We start from the raw sequence: 27,235 nt of genomic DNA on the forward strand, positions 1-27,235 counted from the left end.
GGACATGATTGTGTCTAGAACCTGGGATCATCTGATCGCAATATTATATACAGCAATGCTTCAGTATTGCCGTTAATAGCACACATCATGGTCTTCCTTTAAGCTCAGTCAGAGGCTATGGCAGGCACTGTGGTCTTCAGCTGACATGTCAAGCCATCAACGCCCCATGATCCAATTGCAGGCCTCGTATTTTAAATGTCAGAGATTGACAGCCACATTTAACCAGTTAACAGCCCCAGATAGCTCTCAGCTCCACCTGCTGGTTTTAGAAGCAGATACTGGCTGTGTTCCACAGCCATTATCTGCACGGTAAGGGGCAGACTCCGCCTTTGAGCCAGCTCCATATACCCACTCCCAATTTCGCCTACATACATGTATAGTGGATGTGGGAATGAACTAAACAGACGTGGAGACTGACATTAAAGGGATTTGCCACCATTTGTTGCCCTGTTATGATCCGGAACCATGGAAGATCACAATAGATCATTGGAAAAAGGTGACAAGAGCATTGGCAACTAATCTGGCCGCCATCCCCTTACTAACCATCAACACTAGAAGTAGCTGAGGGGTGAACTAACATCATATGCACCACGAACCCAGCCGGAGAACTAGCTATCCTAAAGGAAGGAAGGATGAATAACTCTCTGCCTCAGACAGAGACCGCAAAAGGTAAAGCCCCCCACATTCAAAGACTATGGTGATATAGGAAAATATAATACACAGATGGATGATAGGATTAGCAAAGGTGAGGCCCCACTGACTAAATAGGAAAGGATAGGAAAGGGGCTGATGGTGGCCAGAGAAAAACCCTACAAAAACCCAAATACCTGATAGCACAAAAAGGTCCTCAGATCGCACGATCTATACTCCGCCCTATATCCGGCAGTCTTGTCAAACCAATGAACAGAAAACCGGAACAATTGCAAATTCAAGAAGCAACAAACACATGGACTTATAGGAGCAAAACTCCAAATACAGCTGCAGGGAGCTTCCCAGTAAAGCAACAGAGAGGGAAGATTCCTGCATGCAACTAAACTGACAATAACCACAATAATTGACAACCCAGATAAGAACAAAAACAACATAAGAAAGAACAAAGCACTTATCTGGGGTAGATGTGGTCTGGAGCAAGATGAAAAGGCTGGTGAGCTACAGGACAATGATCAGCCTGCCAGGAGGCCAAGGTTTAAATAGGCAGAGAGTTAGCAATGGAAACGCCCATTGCTACAGCACACCTGGTCTCTGTCCAAACCATTCCTGGCCACAAGAGGGAGCCTCACAGCAGCAAAAGCATAACTGTCATTCACAACATTGCCCATTATGAGATCAGCATAATGTAGGATCAGAGATAATGATTCCCGTGTTTTACCACTGACTGGGCTGCTTGCTGTAGTTTTGATAAAATCACATTTTATCAGCATCAGTTCTACCAGTTCTCTGAAGACTGAGCTCTGCAAACCCTGCCAACATCACTGATTGACAACTTTCTGTGTACACTGTGCATAGGCAGAAAGCTGCCAATCAGTTGTTGGGGACCGTGGCTCTACAGAGCTCATTAATATGCTACATAGCAGCAGGTTTACTAATCCTCCACTGAGAAAACTGGGATATTATCAAACTATTGCAACCAGTTCAGTAAGTGACACGTTAGGTGACAAAAACCTGGTGACTAATTCCCTTTAACTGCTTAAAGAGTTTCACCATGCATAGAAGAAAGAAATAAGTAAAAAAATGTCATTAGAAATAAAATCCTAATTACATTTAATTACAAATCGCAAACTTTTTCCCTAGTGAGCTAATCACTAAACACGGTAACGACGTCGCAACGTGTAAAGCCTAGATGCGCTGATAAACGATCGCAAAAGCGTCGAAAATCGGTGATCTGTGTAGCGTCGGTCATTTTCATTAATGTCGCACCAATAGGAGATACGATGTTGTTCCTTGTTCCTGCGGCAGCGCACATCGCTGTGTGTGAAGCTGCAGGAGTGAGGAACATCTTCTTACCTGCGTCCCGCCGGCTATGCGGAAGGAAGGAGGTGGGCGGGATGTTTACATCCTGCTCATCTCCGCCCCTTTGCTTCTGTTGGCCGCCTGTCGTGTGACGTCGCTGTGACGCCGCACGACCCGCCCCCTTAGGAAGGAGGCGGGTCGCCGGCCAGAGCGACGTCGCAGGGCAGGTAAGTGCGTGTGAAGCTGCCATAGCGATAATGTTCGCTATGGCAGCTATCACAAGATATCGCATGTGCGACGGGGGCGGGTACTAGCCGATGCTAGTGATGTCGCAGCGTGCAAAGTATCCCTTAGAGTCTGAAACATTTGGTACTCATTTTACAATATAATTTACTAAAAAAAAAAAACCAGGAACAAAAGTTTCAAGTAAAGTGAAAAGTGAAAATTTCACGTCTTTTGTTTTTTTTGAGGGCTTTCTGTTTTTAGCGCACATTGAGCTATAACAGTAAGCTGGCTCAATATATATATACATATATATATACAGTGTGTGTGTGTGTGTGTATGTATGTGTATATATATATATATATATATATATATATATATATATATATATATATTAATATATATATAATGCAATCATTCAGTCATGGATTCACAAAGTAAATAGAGCACAATTACAGGTCTAAAAGAGACAGGTGATCATTTATGCATTCTTCTTGTGAAATTGGGTGACAGATCCACTTTAAAGCACACCAATCACCATGATTTCCCTATATAACCTAAAGTATAGCACTGGCACTATCAGGCTGAGCTATATACACCTTTAGTTGTCAGATCGGATGTATAGGCAGGGCCGGCTCCAGGTTTTTGTGGGCCCTGGGCGGAAGAGTCCCGGTGGGCCCCATCCACACGCAGACACACACATACGTACACATACATATACATATTTAAAGACAAACTCACAAAAATATGTATAGAACTGACATATCTATACAGTCATATACACTGACATACATAGATACACATCATACATGCATACAGACACACAACACAACTCTGCTAGATACATACATACAGACACACACAGCTCTGCTGGATACATACACACATAGCTCTGCTACATACACACATAGCTCTGCTACATACATACACAGCTCTGCTGGATACATACACACATAGCTCTGCTACATACATACACAGCTCTGCTGGATACATACACACATAGCTCTGCTACATACATACACACATAGCTCTGCTACATACATACACACATAGCTCTGCTACATACATACACAGCTCTGCTGGATACATACACACATAGCTCTGCTACATACACACATAGCTCTGCTACATACATACACAGCTCTGCTGGATACATACACACATAGCTCTGCTACATACATACACACATAGCTCTGCTACATACATACACACATAGCTCTGCTACATACATAGCTCTGCTACATACATACATGAATCTGCTACATACATACACACATAGCTCTGCTACATACATACACACATAGCTCTGCTACATACATACACACATAGCTCTGCTGCATACATACACACATAGCTCTGCTACATACATAGCTCTGCTACATACATACATACACATAGCTCTGCTACATACATACATGAATCTGCTACATACATACACACATAGCTCTGCTACATACATACACACATAGCTCTGCTGCATACATACACACCTAGCTCTGCTATATACATACACACATAGCTCTGCTACATACATACACACATAGCTCTGCTGCATACATACACACATAGCTCTGCTACATACATAGCTCTGCTACATACATACATACACATAGCTCTGCTACATACATACATGAATCTGCTACATACATACACACATAGCTCTGCTACATACATACACACATAGCTCTGCTACATACATACACACATAGCTCTGCTACATACATAGCTCTGCTACATACATACATGAATCTGCTACATACATACACACATAGCTCTGCTACATACATACATGAATCTGCTACATACATACACACATAGCTCTGCTACATACATACATGAATCTGCTACATACATACACATATAGCTCTGCTACATACATACACATATAGCTCTGCTACATACATACAGACATAGCTCTGCTACATACATACACACATAGCTCTGCTACATACATACAGACACACACGTAGCTCTGTGGGGCCCACACACACAGCTCCAGGGGCCAGCACATACAGCACCGAGGGGCAGGGCATACACCTAAGGGGGGAGAAGCCCATACAGCGGGGGCGGGGAGGGCACATACCTCTCAGGTCACGGTGGAGAGGGGGCCCACAAAGCGCCGGAGAGGGGGCCCACACAGCGCCGGAGAGGGGGCCCACACAGCGCCGGAGAGGGGGCCCACACAGCGCCGGAGAGGGGGCCCACACAGCGCCGGAGAGGGGGCCCACACAGCGCCGGAGAGGGGGCCCACACAGCGCCGGAGAGAAGAGCTGTGCTGGGGGTCGCTGGCTGGCACTGCAACTCCTTCATCTGTGGGACTGAGCAGGCCGGTCGGTAGCTCCGCCCACAGATGAAGTTCAAACCAGGAAGTCTGCGCGCCTTAAAGGGACGGCGCTGCAGATTCCTGCCGAGGACTGCGGAACTCGGCCCGGGGGCAGCAGAACTAAGGCGAGGGGGCCCCGGCCAAGGGGCACCAGAACTGACGAGGCCGAGTGGGCCCCCCCGGCTCTCCAGGGCCCCGGCATTTGCCCAGGTATGCCGCGTGCTGACGCCGGCCCTGTGTATAGGTTTTGAAACACAAGTAAGTAAAGTTTGTAAAATCAGCAGCTTTTTGAATGACAGCAGCTGACGATCAGCTGATATCTGGGGTGGGTATTCATAGTGATTTCTGCCTCCCTGCCTGTCCGTCCTCCCCCTTTTATTTATGCAGATTCTATTATTAAATTGACTAGAAGGACCTGTGCTGCTGTCATACCCATGTAACCAGGAGGGTTGGGGCTCAGCAAACAGAAAAATAATGTTGCTTCCTGGTATCAGCTATGTTGACTGAGGCCACACCCCTTCTGGTCACATGGGTATGACATCAGCACAGGTCCTTCTAGTCACAGTAAAACGATTGTATAATAGAATTCGCATAGGCAACAGGGGGAGGGGATAATTTTGAATACCCACCCCAGCTATCAGCTGCTGCTATCATACAAACAGATGCTCATTTTACAATCTTTACTTGCTTGTGTTTCAAATCCTATGTATCCGAGCTGACAACTAAGGGTATGTAGAGAATCAGCCTGATAGTGCCAGTATAGCACTGGCTTTAGGTTATATAGGAAAATCCTGGTGATTGGTGCGCTTTAAGTCAGGAAATTTTACTTGATCAATATATAGCATTGGTAAGGCCCATTTCACACATCCGGCATTTCACCGGATTGCCGGATCTGGCACACTCCAGTACAGTGTAATACAGTACAATGGCATCGCGGCATGTGACCGGAGCTTGCCGCGATGCCATTGTACAGTATTAACAGTGTACTAGAGTGTGCCAGATCCGGCAATCCGGTGAAATACCAGATGTGTGAAACGGGCCTAAGCCGGTCTAAGGCCTCGCTCACACCATCGTATAAATTGGATGAGTGCAATGCGAGAACTCTGACCAATGTTACTCAATGATGCAGGTCAGATCTGTGAGTTATTCCTCAGCTCCAATCGGACTAAGGAAATAATCGCAGTACAGTATGATTCAAGCGAGTCTCGGATCATGCGCACCCATACAAGTCTACAGGTGCAAGCAAAACATCGGACTGCTCTCTGATGACATCCAAGTGCAGTGCGATATACACAGACAGGCAATGCAGCAGATGGAGAAATTCATCTCTCCATCTTCTCCGCACCTGTGCTCTGATTCTCGAATACGAAAGAATGGTAACAATGGTTATACCATATTATTCTCTAGCATCAGATGCTATACGCTCATCTGACCCCGGCCTAATGCTGTTAGATGTTATTATTTAGGCACGGTAAGGTTTGGTTCTTTCTACACTGGATGGGGATGTGCAGCTACATAGAGCTATTCAGTGTAATCCTGAACTCAGACCATTCCCCTCCGGTGAACTGAATGAACGTCACTGTCTTCTTCAGACATTTCTGAATCGTCTCCCGCCTCTGATGTGTCCTCAGCGTGATGCAGGTGTTTATTGCACAGCTGTGTCTTGAAGTCTGACCTTTCCCATTTCTGATTATTTATTGAGTGACATGCACCCCCCTGCCATCATCACAGACTGTAGACTCATTTTAGTAGATTGTAAAAATAAATGGTAGTTTAATAACATTTTTAGACCAATGTTAAATACTAGAAGCTTTGGAGAGACTGATTTTCTATCAATTTATCTGGAATTAGTTTTAATAACCGAGCAAATGAAGAATGTGTGTCTCAAAAATAGGTGAATCGATAGTGTTGCATTGTACGGAGGTGTATACTGTACATGTATATATACAGCTCTGGCAAAAATTAAGAGAATACTGCAAAATTTTCAGTTTTTCTGATTTTTCTCTTTATATTTTTGAGTAAAATGTTAATTGTTCTTTTATTCCATAAACTACTGATAACGTCTCTGAATTTCCAAGCAATACATTTTGTATTTATTTTCTGAAAATAAGAAATTGTCCAAATTACAAAACAATGCATTGCTTTAAGATCTCAAATAATGCAAAGAAAATAAGTTCATAATCATTTAGAAACAACAATACTAATAATGTTTTAACTCAGGAAGAGATCAGAAATCAATATTTTGTGGAAAAACCATGATTATTAATCACAGCTTTCATACGTCTTGGCTGCTTTCCATCAGTCTTTCACACTGCTTTTGGGTGACCTTATGCCAACCCTGGTACAAAAATGTGAGCAGTTCTTCTTTGTTTGATGGCTTGAGACTATCCATCTTCCTCTTGGTTACATTCCAGAGGTTTGGAATTGGAATTATGGAATTGCACTTTTTTTTGAATGATGAATGATTTCATTCAAAAGTGCAACTCGTCCCGCAATAAACAAGCCCACCTATGGCAATATTGACGTAAAAATAAAAGTTATGGCTCTTAGAAGAGGAAGAAAAAACGGAAAATTTCCTGGGGGTGAAGGGGTTAATTTCTAAACCGCTAGCAACCAGAGAGAGTACAACCATAAGTGAAAATTGGCATATTTTCTCAAAATGTCAATATTTTGTGTAGTCACCATTATTTTCAAGCACTGCCTTGGGCATGGAGTTCACTAGAGCTTCATAGGAGCCACTGAATCCTCTTCCATCCTTCATGACGACATCATAGAGCTGCTGGATGTTAGAGACCTTGTGCTCCTCCACCTTGGTTTCAGGAGGCCCCACAGATGCTTAGTAGGGTTTAGGTCTGGAAAGGCATGGCCAGTCCAGCATCTTTATCCTCAGTTTCTCTAGCAAGGCAGTGGTTGTCTTGTAGGTGTGTTTAGAGTTTTTATGTTGGAATGTGACGGGAGGGGATCATACTCTGCTTCAATATGTCACAGTATATGTTGACATTCATGGTTCCCTCAATGAACTGTAGCTCTCCACAGCCGGCAGCACTCATGCAGCCCCAAACCATGATGCTCCCACCACTATGCCTGTCTCTAGGCAGACACACTTATCTTTGTCCTCCTCACGTGGTTGCCACCACACACGCTTGATACCATCTTAACAAAATAAGTTTGTCTTGGTCTCATCAGACTAGAGGACATGGTTCCAGTAATCCATATCCTTAGTCTCCTTGTCTTCAGCAAACTATTTACGGGCTTTCTTGTGCATCATCTTTAGAGGAGGCTTCCTTCTGCAATGAAAGCCATGTAGACCAATTTGATGCAGTGTGCGGCGTATGGTCTGAGCATTCACAGGCGGATCCCCCACCGCTGTAACTTCTGCAGCAATGCCGGCAGAACACATATGTCTATTTTTAAAAGACAACCTCTGGATATGATGACTAGCACGAGTACTCAACTCCTTTTGGTCGACCATTGGTGAAGCGTCTTCTGAGTGGAACCTGTCTTGTTAAACCACTATATTGTCTTGGCTACTGTCCTACAAGTCAGTTTCAGAGTGTCAGCAACCTTCTTATAGCCTAGGCCATCTTTATGTAGAGCAACAATTCTTTTTTTGAGATCCCCAGAAAATTCTTTGCCATGAGGAGCCATGTTGATCTTCCAGTGACCAGTATGAGAGAGTGTATGAGAGATAACACCAAATGTAACTCATCTGTTCCTCATTTACTCCTCAGCCATTGTAACACTAATGAGTCACATGTCACCGTGGAGGGAGAATGAGCACAATTTGGCCATTTTCACTTAAGGGTCTACTCACCTTTGTTGCCAGCGGTTTAGACATTAATGGCTGTGTTGTTATTTAGAGGGCACATAATTTACACTGTTACAAGCTGACTACTGTGGATTGTATCAAAGGGTCATATCTTCAGTGTTGTCCCATGAACAGATATAACAATAGGTACAAAAACATGGTGGGTGTACTCACTTTTGGGATATATATATATATATATATAAAACCATATATATATATATAGATAGAGAGATATAGATATTTGGATGTAGAAATATATATATATATATATATATATATATATATATATATATAGATATAGATATGTATGTATAAATATATACAGTATATATATAGTCTTGAAGGAGTTCCCAGAGGTGTTTACCCCAAACCACCTCGATTGGTGACTGTGGAGGCCAGGTCATCTAGCGTAGCACCCCACCACTCTCCTTCTTAGTCAAATAGCCCTTACACAGCCTGGAGGTGTGTTTAGGGTCATTGTCCTGTTGAAAAATAAATGATGGTCCAACTAAACGCAAATCAGATGGAATAGGATGCGGCTGCAAGATGCTGTGGTAGCCATGCTGGTTCAGTATGCCTTCAATTTTGAATAAATCCCCAACAGGGTCACCAGCAAAGCACCCCCACACCATCACACCTCCTCCTCCATGCTTCACGGTGGGAACCAGGCATGTAGAGCCCCTCCGTTCACCTTTTCTGCGTTGCAGAAAAGACACGGTGGTTGGATCCAAAGATCTCAAATTTGGACTCATCAGACCAAAGCACAGATTTCCACTGGTCTAATGTCTATTTCTTGTGTTCTTTAGCTCAAACAAGTCTCTTCTGCTTGTTGCCTGTCCTTAGCAGTGGTTTCCTAGCAGCTATTTTACCATGAAGGCCTGCTGCACAAAGTCTCCTCTTAACAGTTGTTCTAGAGATGTGTCTGCTGTTCGAACTCTGTGTGGCATTGACCTGGGCTTTAATCTGAGCTGCTGTTAACCTGCGATTTCTGAGGCTGGTGACTCGAATATACTTATCCTCCACAGCAGAGGTGACTCTTGGTCTTCCTTTCCTGGGGCGGTCCTCATGTGAGTTTCTTTGTAGCGTTTGATGGTTTTTGCCACTGCACTTGGGGACACTTTCAAAGTTTTCCCAATTTTTCGGACTGACTGACCTTCATTTCTTAAAGTAATGATGGCCACTCGTTTTTCTTTATTTAGCTGCTATTTTCTTGCCATAATACAAATTCTAACAGTCTATTCAGTAGGACTATCAGCTGTGTATCCACCAGACTTCTGCACAACACAACTGATGGTCCCAACCCCATTTATAAGGAAAGAAATCCCACTTATTAAACCTGACAGGGCACACCTGTGCAGTGAAAACCATTTCCGGTGACTACCTCTTGAAGCTCATTAAGATATGCCAAGAGTGTGCAAAGCAGTAATCAAAGCAAAAGGTGGCTACTTTGAAGAACCTAGAATATAAGACATATTTTCAGTTGTTTAACACTTTTTTGTTAAGTATTTCATTCCACATGTGTTAATTCATAGTTTTGATGCCCTCAATGTGAATCTACAATTGTCATGAAACAATTGACAAGAGTCATGAAAATAAAAAAATCTCGTTGAATGAGAAGGTATGTCCAAACTTTTGGTCTGTACTATATATACACATAGATATATACACATAGATATATAGATATGTATGTATATATATACCGTGTATATATATATATATATATATATATATATATATATATATATATATATATATATATACTATTGCTGCCCAGTCTATATTGATACAATACACACAAACCTTTGGTAATACACACAAATCCCAAATTACACACAAATCCCAAATTACAATACACACAAATCCTTTGGTAATCTTCAGATTTCATGATGACTGTGCCAGAGGCAGCAAAACAACCCTAAAACATCTTTGAACCTTCACCATATCTGACTGTAGGTATTGTTTTTTTTTTTTCTTTGTAGGCCTCATTCTGTTTTCGGTAAACAATAGAATGATGTGCTTTACCAAATAGCTCTATATTGGTCTTATCTGTTCACTAGACACTTACCCAGTACGATTGTAGCTTACTGAAGTACATATTGGAAAACTGCAGTTCAGATTTTTTTTATGTCTGTGTGTCAGCAGTGGGGTCATCTTGGGTCTCCTGCCATAGTGTTTCATTTCATTTAAATGTGGACAAATAGTTTGCGCTGGCACAGATACTCCCTGAGCCTTCAGGACAGCTTAAATTCCCTTGGAACTTGGTTGGAGCTGTGTATCCATCATCTGGACTATCCTGTGTTGCAACCTTTCATTAATTTTTCTCTGCTATCCACATCCAGAGATTATCTACAGTAATGCCGTTTTTTTAAATTATTTAAGTAATTAAAAAAAAAAAAAGCTGCATGGGATCCCTCTTATTTCGATACACAGCCAAGGTAAGCGCATGGCTGGGGGCTACAGCCTGAAGCCGTATGCTTTATCTGTGCTAGGTATCATAATATGGGGGGACCCTGCGCCAATCTTTTTTATTTATTTATTTTTACACCATATAAGGTCACACACAGCGTCTGTGATTGCAAGCAGTCAGCAGGTGTATCAAGGGTTAATGTCAGTTTTCCTTGCAAGCAGCTTCTGATTACGCCACCTCCTCAGGTGCTTCCGGTTTGTGACCACTGTCATCCCCTATATATGGTCACATCTCCCAGTAGAGGGGGCCGGTTATTCTGAATTCATTTTGAAGCTAGGCATGGAGGAGGAAGGAGCTGCTGGCGCCCTTGTAGTCAGAAGCGGTGTAGGCTGCAGTCCTGGTGTCTGACTGCAGCCATGAAGTTGGACCTTATCCTTATGTTGATTCACCTGTCAGTGTTTCCTTCTCTTCCATATTGATTAGTGCAGCGGTGGGACTAGTGTCTTTTGCCTGTCTTCTCACCAGCCAGGGTGTTTGCAGGACTAGTGAGGGATTAGTTATCCGGCTCGGTGATGGGTTGAAACGCCCTGTATAGGGACGCTAGGGAACTCATGAAGCAGCTTGAGGTGAGTTCAGGAGGTGTCCCCTCACCCCTCTCCCTAGCAGCAGAACGCACCATGGTTAAAGTGTCCCTGGTGCACCCCTTGTTTCTTGTGTTTTGCCGTGCGCTGGACACTCCCTTGTCCATGTGTGACACTTATATGGGGATTGGCATCTGGCCAGATATCCGGAATTAATTCTATGCCAAAACCAGGTTCGCCCATCACTACTTGTAACTTTGAGATTGTTGATATTTTTCAACAACTTTTGTTCTCAAGTCAAAAGACAATTCTCTTCTCCTCTTTCTGTTCTCCATGGTTAACCTGGCACACACAGACACACAATGCAAAGATTGAGTCAACTTCTCTCCTTTTTATCTGGTTTCAGGTGTGATTTTCATATTGCCCACACCTGTTACTTGCCACAGGTGAGTATGAATGAGCATCACAAGCTTAAAACAAATTTATTAACCCACAATTTTGGAAAGGTGCCAACAAGTTTGTTCTACCTATTTCTGGCTTTATGTGTCAAATTACGGTATGTCCAATTTGTCTTTTTCTCTATTTTTTTGTTGTGTTGTCCAAATACACACAAAGGAAATAAATGTGTATAAAAAAACATGAGTAATTGCAATAATTTTCTGAGAGAAATTCTTCATTTTCTGGATTAATTTCAAGGGTGCCAACACTTTTGGCCATGACTGCATATACATATAATTCATGTATATTTACATAAGATCATGAATAATGATAAGGGAGCAACATTAATGTTACGGGGGCTGTCGGATAATAAGGGAATGGAAGGCTATCCGACAGTCAGGGTCCACCGTGCAGAGGATAGGGGAACCTGTACCACCAAAGCAGTACTGACACTGTTGCGTCACAGTGTCACCAAGACCAATAGCAGCGTATACTGTTTAAGTCACAGCGACTACCTTATTAGAATAACATAGGAGTGGAAATGCAAAAGAGTGAGGAATACAACATAAAAGTCTCACAGTCTGTGAGCGTGAAAGCACCTGTCTCAGTTAACAGTCACAGAGACTAGGTGTAGTGTGTGCAATATGGCACCTACTTATGTCCGCTCCACTTGTGGTGCAAGGATACGGACAGCAGCAAGGCTGCTAGCTTGAAACTCCTGCATATGACCGCTTCCCTAGTGTGCGAGGATACGGACTGCTGCAGGAGGCAGTGTAGTGGAGCGTTACCCTAGAAGGCAACGACCACCTAACCTACCTATGTCCGCTCCACTAAGGTGCGAGGACACGGACAACAGTACTGCTGAAAGGTACAGGAGCGCTACCCTACCGATAGCGCTCACCTCAGAGTAGAACCACAAGGCCCAGTCAGACCATGTGCAGCAAGCACCTGCCTATGTCCGCTCCACTAAGGTGCGAGGATACGGACCACAGCATAAGCTGCAAGGTACAAGAGCGTTACCCTACCGATAACGCTCACCTAGATAGAATAGGTGCCGCAAGGGACATGCACAGAGCGTCTACCCCTATGCAGGAACCAAGAGGACTGAGCGCCGAGCAGCGTGCGTCAGGGTCTTATATAGACTCTGTGCCTCATCCAAGATAGAGGACACCAGAGCCAATCCGCTGCCAGAATGACAACAATGACGTCACGCTGGCCTATCACCGAGCAAAGCGTCACAAGCACATGACCTGCGACCAATCGGCATAGAAGGTGTCAGAGACATGTGACCACGTGTCACAAGCACATGACCAGCGGCCAATCAGCTTAGAAGGTGTCAGAGACATGTGACCTCGTGTCAGCGATGATGTCACCCGCACATGTGCAATGGCTCCAAGATAGGACTAAGGGCGGCTTTGCACGTTGCGACATTGCACGTGCGATGTCGGTGGGGTCAAATCGAAAGTGACGCACATCCGGCGTCGCAGTCAATATCGCAACGTGCAAATCCTTTTTGATACGATGAACGAGCGCAAAAGCGTCGTTATCGTATCATCGCTGCAGCCTCCGACATTTCCATAATGCCGGTGCAGCAACAGGTGCGATGTTGTTCCTAGCTCCTGCGGCAGCACACATCGCTGTGTGTGAAGCCGCAGGAGCGAGGAACTTCATCTTACCTGCCGCCGGCTGCAATGAGGACGGAGGTGGGCGGGATGTTTACAGCGGGTGACAGCGATTGACAGCGGGATTTAACTGGTTAAAAGCAGCGGGTGGATCAGATCAGCCAACATGTGCAGGGAAAGGTGTATACTCGGTGTGTGAGCCCGCCTCAAAGGCAGAGACACTACCTATGACGCACCAGTATGTCAGATCGGATAGGGGTTAAAAATAGCAGAATGATTATAATGTTCTGGAAAAAAAAATCTGCCCTACGCTGTGCCCCTCAATGTGTTCTCTGCACAAAATGATGCACACACTGTTCCTCTCATGGTACATGCCCTCCACACTGCCACCCCTTTTCTATACTGACCCCCCTCTTCCCACTGTCCTCTACACTCTGTGTCCATCTATACTGCCCAGTCTTTAAACTGTGCCCCGTCATGACACTTTCCCTCCATGGCATAGGCATACTGTCCTCTCCTGGTTGTGTCCTTACACTGCCCCCCCCATGCTAATCCCTCTCTATACTGCCCCCCATATACACCATACATATCAAGTTTCTATTCTGTGCCCCCTCAACATTTTCTCCCCTCACATTTCCCCTGCTAACTATTGTCTCCTTGCATATTTACCCTGTCACTCCCTATAATGTTTTGTCACACATACCCCCTCCTCTCCATACTGTCTGCATCCATCCCATCCCCCTTGCTCCCCATGTGTATTCATGCATCCTTCCTCTCATACTGTTTCCTCGCTCTCTATACTGTGTCTGCACCCATCTCTCCCTTGTTCTTCATCCTGTTTCTTCAAATTTCTCCCATCCCCTCACTCCCCACACTGTGTTCCCAAACCCCCTTGCATACTGTTTCATCATATATCTCCCCTCACTCCTCATACTGTCTTCAAATTTCTCCACCCTTGACTCACCATACTGTGTCTACACCCATCCCCCTTGCTCCCCAATACTGTATCTGCATACATTCACCCCTCACTCCCCATTCTGTATCTGCAGCCATCCCCCAATCCCCATACTGTCCTCATATACCCCCTTTGTTCTCCATACTGTATCTGCACTTATCCCCTCCCACTCCCCATACTGTGTCCTCATACAATCCCTCACTTTCATACTGTCCTCATACATCCCCCTCACTCCCCATACTGTGTCCTCATAGATCCCCTTAATATTTCCTCAAATACTTCACCTGATATTACCTGTATAGTGATTTTTTAATACCTATTTTATTTTTCATCAAATAATAAATATTTTATTATGTCCAAAACATTTTAGGGATGTTCTTATTTGATTGTGTTTGATACTGTTGGGCATCTTACCATCCCATACTTTGTTTATTTCAGACGATACTTCACCGTTGTCCTTGGTACAGAAGTACACATTCGACATCAGCACTTTGTCGTCCTCGGATGAAATAATAGGGGCTGAGTTAAGGATTCTTCGCAAAGCCCCAGAAAATATTAGTGGGATTCTTCCAAAGTCTGGAAGTCTGATTCATCTCTACCTTTACACCTGTGCCACCACTTGGCAAGAAGCCACGCTTCTAGACTCTCGTTCAGGAGACTTACTGGATTCTTTCTCAAAGTGGGAGGTATTTAATGTCCTGAAGGCCGTAGGGAAAAATAGAAAGGGTCCCAGTGATTCTTTGTGTTTTATGTTGAAGATGATGTCTGATCTCACGTTGTCCAACTTGCCACTGATCCAACTTGGGTTTCATCGCCTCGGCCTGTCAGATCCTGAAAAGGCATTACTGGTGGTCTCTTCCTTCTCTAAGAGGAGAGAGAACCTGTTTAAGGAGATCAGGGACAAAATCAAATCCATGGAGAATCCAAAAATGATAGATCCACCAGATTACAGTCAAAGATCCATCATCAAAAGAAGACGGAAACGGCAAACATTACCAAATAGGACAACTCACAACAACAAAGGGCAAGGCAAGAGATCTAAGACGAGATGTAGTAAGAAGCCCCTTCATGTCAATTTTAAGGAACTGGGCTGGGATGACTGGATCATAGCCCCGTTGGATTATGAAGCTTATCACTGCGAGGGAGTATGTGATTTCCCATTGAGGTCACATCTGGAACCTACTAACCATGCCATTATTCAAACTTTAATGAACTCCATGGACCCTGAGTCCACCCCACCAAGCTGCTGCGTTCCATCTAAACTCAGCCCAATCAGTATTTTATACATAGACTCTGGTAATAATGTAGTCTACAAGCAGTATGAGGACATGGTGGTAGAAAACTGTGGTTGTAGGTAGCACTTGTTGCTGCCCGTAAATATATATGTATATGCCTTCAGTACTTTTTAACTCAAAACAAAATCACAAGCAAAAAAAAAGGCAAGCCAAGGTAATCCTGAAAGTGTTTTGCTTCTCCTGTGTGTCACTCCATATTCTGCTAAATGTCTTTGGATATATTACATACAAAAGAGCTGAACAAATCCCAGGAGTCAAGTGGTGAAGAACCAAGAATTGCCATTACGACTCATGACTTTTTGGGTTTGTTTACAAAATTGTTTCATATTTGCTTAACCTAACACTTGTTGTTGACTCTTAGAACTTGTCTAATTGGTTGCCTCCTTCCTTCAAAAAGTTAAAAATCGTGTCCTGTTCAGCCCTCACTGGCCAGAGTGGTGACAACTGCTGTGAGGACAGTTTTTGACCAAACTTCAGTTGTCAACTTTCATGGGTGGCAATAAAATGTTCTGTAGGTAATGCATTTATTTGGAAGGACTGTAGAACATTGCCAGAAAACTAAAGTTGTGGTATTCCAAAATAGCTACAGAGCTTACTGACTGATAAAATGCAATAGACTTTGAGGGTCTTGACTGTGGCCCTTGACACTAAAGAAGTGCCACTACATCTATATTTCTTGCTGATATTCCCCTACATATTGCCTCTTACAATCAAAAAGGAAAAAAAATAAATGATCCTTCACTAGCGACCAGTCAAATTTGATGGTAGTATTTATGGATGTGTCACTGGCTCTGTAGGATAGTCAGCACAACCGGTGGACCTCCACAAAAGCAGGAAAAACACATTTCAGCCCCTGCTCACAGACAGCAGGGTGACCCTCTATTTTCTGATACAACGAGCTCTTACGAAAGGCATGGGAGCCAAGGTTTGGTTCTCTAAAGTGGAAGCTATTTTCATTACAGATAGAAAAAAAGAATAAAATTCTCCGGCACTCAGATACACCCCAAAATTTCTTCTATTTATACATATTTTTCTCCTGAGCACCTTATTGGTGATGCGAGATTATACTCATTTATTCTCCTTACAGAGGCTGTTTCCGTAAGGAGAATAGCTTCCCCTTTAGACTACGTCTTAGCCTCTCATACAGCCAGATCAGATCTCATACTTTGCACTGACGAGGCACAACTATCCCGAAACACAGTGTCTGCATATTGAGATTCTGATCTGGCATAAATCCTAAGTTATACGAGAAGACTTGTTTAAAAAGTCATTTTGGCTTCTAGGATTGCTACCGCCAATAGGTGGCACTAGAGTTCATCTTCTTCCTCCCTGAAGAGACAATTTGAAGGTTTGGTTCTGGAACAATGGACAGAAGGATCTGTGCATGAATGTTAGAGAATAGAAATGACATACATTACTAAAGGGAAAAACTTCCTACAACTTTTCCACGTGCTTCTCGAGCAGCATTTGACCTGAATTCTGCGATTGTGCTTAGTCAGGTGATATCATCGTTCTGTAGCGGGGAACCAGGTCAGCAAATCTTGTAGAGGATTGTGTCAGCACAGGATATAATGTTCCATGCCTCTTAAGGGAATACGGTTCAATATCAGGAAAACTTACATTTACAATAGATTCATAAATAAATGTTAGTAATAAGTTTATGCCACAGACATCACAGTTGTCACTGTTTTCCAGAAAAATCCCATTATTCTGACATCCGATGGACCAGGACCATTTGTTAGGCCCCGATTGATACTCTCGGAGACACTCCTGATATATATCAAATGGAGGCATTGTGGAATTCCTTCATAATATCATCCAAATAACCCCATCATGACCAGGCGAGTTTACATTTTTATCTTCTCCTCTTCTTCCAAGACCCATAACTTTTTTTTCTTTCAACGTAGCTGCATTTTTCCATTGACATAGCTGTTTTTGCAGAAGAGTTGTAATTTTAAAATATATCATTCATTTTACCATGTACTGTACTAAAATATACAAAATACAATTCAAGTGTTGCGAAATGCTAAAAAAAAACCTTCCTCCAAAAACGCAATTTCCACCCTTGTCTTTTGGATTTTGTTTTTTTGCAGTTTTCGTTGTCTTGCCACATTATTGTTCACGCCAGGAACAATTATTTTAAGGGTTTTTTTATTCTTCATATTTTTTGGTTAAAAAAAACAACAAAAAAACCCACTTTTTCTGAGCCTAGTATTTTTAATTTTCTGTCTTTGGATCTTTCATGGAGATGACAATACAAAATATACTTGATCTTTCATTTTTTGAACTGAAAAAAGGAGGGTGATTAAACTTTCATATATGTATGTAATTTTTTAACCCCTTACCAACATAGGACGTACTGGTACATCATAAGTTGTGTTCTTGCCTTTGAGGGCTCGTACGCTGGGCTCACATCGTTCCCTGAACATGTCGGCTAATCTGATCAGCCGACATGTGCCTCTAAGAGTCGGGGGTGGATCGGTGGTCCGCCCATGACTGTTAACTAGTTAAATCCTGCTGTCAATCTCTGATAGTGGGATTTAACACGTGGCGGCAGGAAGCACATCATTCTCCACCATCTCCATCAGCAGCCTTGTGATGTCACCATGAGGTGACGTGCTGGGTTATTATGACAGCCAAGGGTCAGTTGATGACCCATGTGTCTGCTATGAAGAACTCCCTATGGAAGCTGGTGTGCCGGCATTCATAGAAAGTCATCATTTCTGCTGTACAGAGCAGTGCTGATATTGATGCTGATCCCCTGCTCTGTACAGCACAAGCGATCAGATGAGCGTAGCTTCAAGTCCCCTAACTTAAGGGAACTGGTAAAAATAGTAAAAAGTGGGGAAGAAAATAAAATTGTTAAAAATATGAAAAAAGTAAAACATTAAACACAAAAGTTCAGATCACCCCCTTTTGCCCCATTGAAAGTAAAACAAAAAAAAACCCCAAAACACAAATTTGGTATCACCATGTTCAGAAAAGTCTGATCTATCAAAATATAAAATAAATGAATTTGAAAAATAAAAATATTCAAAACAACAGAATTACTTTTTTAGGGGGCCGCTACAGCATTGCAAACAAAAGGCAATAAGAGGCGATCAAAAATTTGCATCTACCCAAAAATGGTATCAGTAAAAACAACAGCTCAATGTGCAAAAAACAAGACATCACACAGCCCCAGATGATGAAAAATGAGAACGCTATTGTTCTGGGAAAATGGAGACAAGAGCGCTATTTGTTGGTTTTTTTTTGACAAATTTGTGATTTTTTTTCACCAAATAAATAAAAAAAAAAAAAAACGCTACACACTTGGTATGTACAAACGCGTACGGACCTGGGGAATCATAATGCCAGATTAGTTTTACCATATAGTTAACACGGTAAATTAAAATAAATAAATAAACAATTGTGGAATTGCACTTTTTTGCAATTTCACTGCAGTTGGAATTTTATTTCTGTTTTCCAGTACATTATATGGTAAAATTAAATATTTTAATCAACAGTACAACTCGTCTCGCAAAAAAGAAGCCCTCATACGGCTATGTTGATGGAAACATTTTTTTAAAAAAAATCAGCTCTTGGAAGAAGGGGAGGAAAAAAATGAAAAATGGAAAATCGGCAGGTGGTGAAGGGGTTAATGTATGCATTAAAGCTATTGAAAAGGCTTGAAAAGGCTTAGGATGTATATGATTAATGGATGCCTGAAACGAGGGGTTTGGTTCTTATACTTTCCATACTTTTCTATGACAGTCGATGAACTAACGCATTTCAGACTTCATCTCCTAAAATATATTTAATTCTCGTCATATTGTGTTCACCCTCTGTGCAATGTGTACCAAAAAGGAGATAAGAATATGTAAGCCATGAAATAAATATCTAACTTTGTCCTTTTCTAGAACATTGTAAATAAAGTTAGTTGAAGTCATAGTATATATTTCTAGCAACCAATCAATTTGCTGCTTTCATCTTAGAAGCTTCAAAAGGAAAGTGAAATCTTAAATCTGATTGGTTGCTATGGGACACAAGCTAGCTTTCCTAGTTGCCGTCCTAAATTAGGCCTGTTATGTTTTGCAGTTTAAGAGTTTTATATCTTGGGGACCAAATGTAAAAACATTACACATTACTCAGGCCAAAAAAACCTTTATTTATACAGTTGTGTAGACAGGACCTCTAAAAATATAAAAGAAACTCAAAAGTGACTGGACTGATTTAATATAATAAAGCCAGTGTTTATGTTTTTATGGTTCCAAAATTTCAGTGGCCCCTGTCTAACCTACACTATCGATATACTATAAACATATCAGAGCTCGCAGTTCTGTAATATGTTCATAAGGATGATATAAGAAAAGGCAACGTGACGGCCAAGCCTCTCCTCGGCCCGTGCGTCCTCTTCCCACCTTCGGGCCTGTACAGGTGTTCACCTTTGACACTCGCATGCTATAAGTGACATCTAATTAGATCAGAAAACACAAAAGCTGTTCACACAGCAATCTGCTGCTGTTTACCCCTCTGCGCTGCTTTGTTCATTAGCGATCTCAATAAAAAGGGTCTTCTTCAGGGTGTATTACCAAGAGTGACCCCGAGCTATAGGTGAACTGTGACTTGTGTATGTCCAGCTGAAGGGGATGAGAGGCAATGGCTGTAAAAGACGTGTAACGCTGTATTCAATATCAAGGGCATCTGTCACTAAATTAGGGACCCTAAAGCCCCTAGGGTAGCTGGAGGAATCATACCTACTATACACCCACCCCTCACCTCCCGAGGAGTACATATGCTGGAATGCAGCTTAGAAACATGTAATTAGCACTCAACATCTCCTATTTCTTTTGTCCAAAGAAGAAAGTGAAAGGCACTATTTATTGGTACATGGGGACCACTTAGGGACATAGATAGAAAAGGGCCACTGTGCTAGAACCATATATTGACCTTTTGCAGTCCAATAACTCATCAAAAAGCACAATTACTTTGGAGGTAGAAAAGGGTCCCCTCACCTCTTGGGCCCCATGATGTGTCCACCCCTGATAGGAACCATTACCAGATACCATCCACTAAAGAATTTCCATGCAAGATTTGTCCCACTCTGTATGGACCATTTTCGAAGTGTATCCAACAGTTGAAAGGGAACCTGTCACCAGATTTGGGGCCTATAACCTGCGGCCACCACCAGTGAGCTCTTATATACAGCATTCTAACATGCTGTATATAAGAACCCAGGCTGCTGTGTAGAACGTAAAAATCACTTTATAATACTCACCTAAGGGGCGGTGCAGTGCAGACCTGTCGGATGGGTGTCTCTGTTCTCTGTTACCGGTGCCTCCTCTTTCGACCATCTTTGTCCTCCTTCTTCTGAAGTCCGGGTGCATGACGCTTCCTACACCATCCACACTAGCCGGCATTGAGGTGCCGCGCAGGCGCACTACAATACTTTGATCTGCCCTGCTCATGGCAGATCAAAGTGCGCCTGCGCAGGACCTCAATGCCGGCTAGCCCACTGGTGGTGGCCGCAGGTTATAGTCGCCATATTTGGTGACAGGTTCCCTTTAACTCTATACAGAATTATTGTAAAATTTAGAGACTAGGGATGATTAATTCCTGGTCAAGGAAGAAAAGTGCACAACCACCCCTCACTACAGTCGTGGTGAGATATAGATACTGACAGGTGTGCTATTTTTCCACTCCCAGTTACTATAATAGGAATAAAAAAACTAATTCTCTGTATAGGTAGTGGTCAGATCCCAGTCAAACATATATGAACGACTTGCATCCTTTCATCGTAGCCAGTAATCTCCATTTGGTTACAGTTCAAGAGTCAGCAATATAAACAGTCATGCTTTAATAGTGACGTTCTTCACCCTCTTACATACAGCACAGCTTGCCCTAGTATCTACATTCTCTGCAATCAGATTAATGTCAAAAGCAGCAGGACAGCCAGCTATGTACAGGAGATGCACAGACTTTACAGCAGTAAGATAGAACATTTTTAAAGATTATTTAGAAAATTGTCTAAAGGGATTAGGACATTTTTGGTATATCGATAGAGACCCGCATCTGTCTGCAGGATGGCATCCTGATGTGTCGCATGCATGCACAGATCTCTATTTTTTGTGGAGCCCTGAGAATTATAAATCAAGACTGCTTGTCAATTTCTGGCATGAACAAAGCCAATTCTCTGCAAAGCAGAGACAAATTGTGCCCAAACGTCCAATCAATAATCAATACAATGCGAGGACTAAAACAGAACTTTTATGATGTATTTCTAAAATCAATCATAAACATACAAAAATATAAAGTGCAACTAATTGAATAAATGAATTATCCACGATCTCACCAGATCCTTCTCCACGAGCGGATACACCGTACACACCGATCTGATGATATTTCTCATTCAGAAGATATGCTGGCAAGTCCGAGGGTGAAAAAATATATCTAACCCGTCATGCCCCATGCAGATACTTCCGTACGTGCCACTGTTTGCCTGCACAAACCACAGGTGTGGTGCATTTTTGTATTGATCACTGCCACTGCAGGTTGATATTATTCCTTCTCTTATCTCCCCTGATGAACTCTCTGACCTGAGAGGGAAGCGTGTCGGGAGGGCCTTACCTGTTTTTGGGGACAGCCATCACACTTGCGTGCTGTCCTTGTCAGGGCGGAAGTATCTGCATGGGGCATGACAGGGGTTAAGTATATTTTTTTTACCCTCAGACTTGCCAGCATATCTTCTGCCTGGGAAATATCATCAGATCGGTGAGTACGGTGTATCCGCCCGTAGAGAAGGATCGGGTGAGATCGTGGATAATTCATTCATTGTTATTTGCACTTTATACACTGCACTTTTTGTATGTTCATGATTGATTTTAGAGATACATTGTAAAAGTTACGTATTAGTCCTCGCTTTGTATCTATTTCTGGCATGCCCATAGAAAAGAATGGAGAGAGCTATTCATGCTGTTCACTGGGCACATCTGTAGACATCGAACTCACAAACGGGGCCACCTCTTAAGGGTGCTTTACACGCTGCGACATCGCTAGCGATCTCGTTAGCGATGTGACACGCCAGATCGCAGATGCGATTTGCCGAGATCGCACATAGGGCGCTTTTAGCGCCGGTCACATGTGCGAACTCGGCAGATCGCATCTGCGATCTAGCGTGTCACATCGCGAGATCGCTAGCGATGTCGCAGCGTGTAAAGCACCCTTTTAAACCATCAACCTTGATATGCCAAAAAAACATGTGTTTTTGTACCCTGACTGTTATCACTTGTAGGAGAAAAGGGCCCTTTCACATTCATTTGCTAATGTCCATATTTATGTTCACACCTCCTACGATCAACAATGGTGGAAACCCTTTAGCAACAACAGGGGCTGCCGCTATGGTATTTACACCCTTATGTCACCACAAGAGTCTACTGCTCCCTAATTTTTTAATACCTGCTTCCCTTATAATCACTTATAGGGTCATTCCACTTATAGTGCCTTACGTTGTATTGTAAATGTTTTTATTCTTCCTTCTTCAAGTGACTCACAGGAGAAATAACTGAATCTACCAGAAATCCTATTTATCAGACATGTCTAATTTATTTATCAGCAAGGTATACCATTGTGATCTGGAGTTGTGATTTTTTTTTTTTTAATAAGGAATTACAATCTTACAGAATAATAGATTTCTGTAGGCTTCCTCTCCGTCCTGTGTTAATATAGATGGATACATGTTTGGTTAATATATTCATGTTAAACTAGCAACCTGGGATTTGAAATGTATACATTTAGATAGTGAACCAGTGGGGAAACCAGGATGTAAATGCATTGTATGTATTCTAAAAGTGTACATATTGAAATGTAAAATATCATTCTATATTTTCTCTATATACTATATAGTGGGATATATTTTGTCAATTGAATATTCTGAAATACTCTTCTTTTATAACCCATTTTAAATATTTTGTACAGATACTTTTATTAAATATTTTATGGTTAAATTCTGTATTTTGTGTCTTATTTATACTTTTTGATCTGTGTATTTAGCGGCTTCGTTGGTAGTCCATTGTAGCCGGACCAATGAGAGCTGGAGTAGGACCATGTTATGATAAACGATTGTAAAATTGGATTTCCCATACCAAAAGTAGTATGGGAGTAATAATTAGAGGGTAAAAAGGTGGGAAGTAATATTTTAAAAAATACCGTAAATTAGGGATACGTAGAGTACAGGAGAGTTTAACGGAACCGTAAAATGACATTTTTCTGAAGACTTTCATTCCTGCAGCCGCTGGCTCCGTTCCACATAATACTTATGTTCTCTTTTCTCTCACCTATAGTGCGGCTGACCAGCAGAGGTCCCCGCTGATCAGATTACAGTACCTGTGCTCTGCAAAATGTTATATTCTAACTCGAGTCCTAGTGTGGTGACTGAATACAAAATACAACCATGATTTCCTATAAATCCGTCTTGCATCATATCCCTATTACACTGTGGTTACTTGTGCAGGTCTTTTAAAGAGATATTTTCAAGACATTTATAGCATATCGAAAAAGAGCATCTCTGTTCACTTCTATGGAAGTTCAAAGAATAATTGTTGACTGTCCTTAAAGAACAACAATCAGGTTAATTATTAACCACTGCCAGAGTTGAAAGGATCTTTTGAAATTTGAATTTGCCAAGTTTTTCCCCTGAAAACTCAATTTGCAGCAACTTCCATTACTGAAAAGCCACTAAATTGTGTGGAAAAAGGGGAGAGTGATGGCAAGGTGGTGGGTGGGGGGGGTGGGGTCAGGATGAGAGTCTGTAGTGAAGCTCGCTGTGCAAAAAGGGGAGAGTGATGGCGGGGGGTAAGGGGGAGAGTCTGTAGTGAAGCCCGCTGTGCAAAAAGAGGAGTGTGATGGCGGGGGGGGGGGGGAAGGGGGAGAGTCTGTAGTGAAGCCCGCTGTGCAAAAAGGGGAGTGTGATGGCAGGGGGGGAAGGGGGAGAGTCTGTAGTGAAGCCCACTGAGCAAAAAGATGAGAGTTATGGTGGGAGGGAAGGGGGAGAGTCTGTAGTGAAGCCCGTTGTGCAAAAAGGGGAGAGTGATGGCAGGGGGGGAAGGGGGAGAGTCTGTAGTGAAGCCCACTGTGCAAAAAGGGGAGAGTGATGGTGGGAGGGAAGGGAGAGAGTCTGTAGTGAAGCCCGCTGTGCAAAAAGGGGAGAGTGATGGCGGAGGGGAGGGGGAGAGTCTGTAGTGAAGCCCGCTGTGCAAAAAGGGGAGAGTGATGGCGGGGGGGAAGGATGAGAGTCTGTAGTGAAGCCCGCTGTGCAAAAAGGGGAGAGTGATGGCAGAGGGGAGGGGGAGAGTCTGTAGTGAAGCCCGGTGTGCAAAAAGGGGAGAGTGATGGCAGAGGGGAGGGGGAGAGTCTGTAGTGAAGCCCGCTGTGCAAAAAGGGGAGAGTGATGGCAGGGGGAAGGATGAGAGTCTGTAGTGAAGCCCGCAGGGCCACGCCTGGCATCTTCAGCCCATTCTTAAAATGTGTGTTAATTGGCACCAGGCTATTCTTTTTTTAGCCAATTCTCACAAATTGAATCACAAGATGTTTGAATTTGCGGGAACAAATTTCAAGAAATTCAAGTCAATCCTTGACGGATCAATCCACTAACCTCTAAGCTCAACTATTGAAACAATGCCTTATAGCACCACTTCAGTGTTTTGTTTTTTCATCGCTGGAGTGAGTCTTCAAATCTAAGCCCCCTCTCCACTGTATTGTACTCATCTTCAGGCGTCTTCACCTCTTACTGACGCACTTCAGTTCTGCGGCACTATCTTATAACAGCAACTTCTGACTGCTGGAAGTCAGAAGTTTCGTCACAAGGTCTCAATACAAGTCTGTAAGAGCAAGAATACGGCTCTCATAGACTTGTACAGAGTTGTCTTATTATCGGGTAAACACGGTATAAATAAAGTTGTAAATAACCTTGATATCAAACTTATATAAACTTAAAGTTTTCCAAATTGGACAATTCCTACATGCCAGGATGAGTTTGAACAAACATATTAAAAATCCCTCTTTTTATGTCTGGAAAAAATGGATGATTATTCATCCATATACAGTGCCTACAAGTAGTATTCAACCCCCTGCTGATTTAGCAGGTTTGATAAGATGCAAATAAGTTAGAGCCTGCAAACTTCAAACAAGAGCAGGATTTATTAACAGATGCATAAATCTTACAAACCAACAAGTTATGTTGCTCAGTTAAATTTTAATACATTTTCAACATAAAAGTGTGGGTCAATTATTGTTCAACCCCTAGGTTTAATATTTTGTGGAATAACCCTTGTTTGCAATTACAGCTAATGATCGTCTTTTATAAGACCTGATCAGGCCGGCACAGGTCTCTGGAGTTATCTTGGCCCACTCCTCCATGCAGATCTTCTCCAAGTTATCTAGGTTCTTTGGGTGTCTCATGTGGACTTTAATCTTGAGCTCCTTCCACAAGTTTTCAATTGGGTTAAGGTCAGGAGACTGACTAGGCCACTGCAACACCTTGATTTTTTCCCTCTTGAACCAGGCCTTGGTTTTCTTGGCTGTGTGCTTTGGGTCGTTGTCTTGTTGGAAGATGAAATGATGACCCATCTTAAGATCCTTGATGGAGGAGCGGAGGTTCTTGGCCAAAATCTCCAGGTAGGCCGTGCTATCCATCTTCCCATGGATGCGGACCAGATGGCCAGGCCCCTTGGCTGAGAAACAGCCCCACAGCATGATGCTGCCACCACCATGCTTGACTGTAGGGATGGTATTCTTGGGGTCGTATGCAGTGCCATCCAGTCTCCAAACGTCACGTGTGTGGTTGGCACCAAAGATCTCGATCTTGGTCTCATCAGACCAGAGAACCTTGAATCAGTCTGTCTCAGAGTCCTCCAAGTGTTCATGAGCAAACTGTAGACGAGCCTTGACATGATGCTTTGAAAGTAAAGGTACCTTACGGGCTCGTCTGGAACGGAGACCATTGCGGTGGAGTACGTTACTTATGGTATTGACTGAAACCAATGTCCCCACTGCCATGAGATCTTCCCGGAGCTCCTTCCTTGTTGTCCTTGGGTTAGCCTTGACTCTTCGGACAAGCCTGGCCTCGGCACGGGTGGAAACTTTCAAAGGCTGTCCAGGCCGTGGAAGGCTAACAGTAGTTCCATAAGCCTTCCACTTGCGGATGATGCTCCCAACAGTGGAGACAGGTAGGCCCAACTCCTTGGAAAAGGTTTTGTATCCCTTGCCAGCCTTGTGACCCTCCACGATCTTGTCTCTGATGGCCTTGGAATGCTCCTTTGTCTTTCCCATGTTGACCAAGTATGAGTGCTGTTCACAAGTTTGGGGAGGGTCTTAATTAGTCAGAAAAGGCTGGAAAAAGAGATAATTAATCCAAACATGTGAAGCTCATTGTTCTTTGTGCCTGAAATACTTCTTAATACTTTAGGGGAACCAAACAGAATTCTGGTGGTTTGAGGGGTTGAATAATAAATGACCCTCTGAATAAACTTTTCACAATTTAAAAAAAAAAAAAAAAAATAACATTCTTTTTTGCTGCAGTGCATTTCACACTTCCAGGCTGATCTACAGTCCAAATGTCACAATGCCAAGTTAATTCCGAATGTGTAAACCTGCTAAATC

General features: G+C 42.8%; 2 protein-coding genes across 2 annotated transcripts in view; one reads left to right on the forward strand and one right to left on the reverse strand.

The window, feature by feature from the left end:
* GDF7 (growth differentiation factor 7) overlaps positions 1–21,903 on the forward strand; it is a 51,916-nt gene extending 30,013 nt beyond the window's left edge. Inside the window, exon 2 of the mRNA XM_075341147.1 lies at positions 14,745–21,903. Within this exon, the coding sequence (XP_075197262.1) occupies positions 14,745–15,664 (920 nt within the window). The 3' untranslated portion in view covers positions 15,665–21,903. The remainder of the gene's footprint in view (positions 1–14,744) is intronic.
* The window catches only part of LDAH (lipid droplet associated hydrolase), a 339,733-nt gene that overhangs the window by 10,898 nt on the left and 301,600 nt on the right, over positions 1–27,235 (reverse strand). The window lies entirely within an intron of this gene.

Source organism: Anomaloglossus baeobatrachus, chromosome 3, assembly GCF_048569485.1.
Source record: "Anomaloglossus baeobatrachus isolate aAnoBae1 chromosome 3, aAnoBae1.hap1, whole genome shotgun sequence".
NCBI lineage: Eukaryota > Metazoa > Chordata > Amphibia > Anura > Aromobatidae > Anomaloglossus > Anomaloglossus baeobatrachus.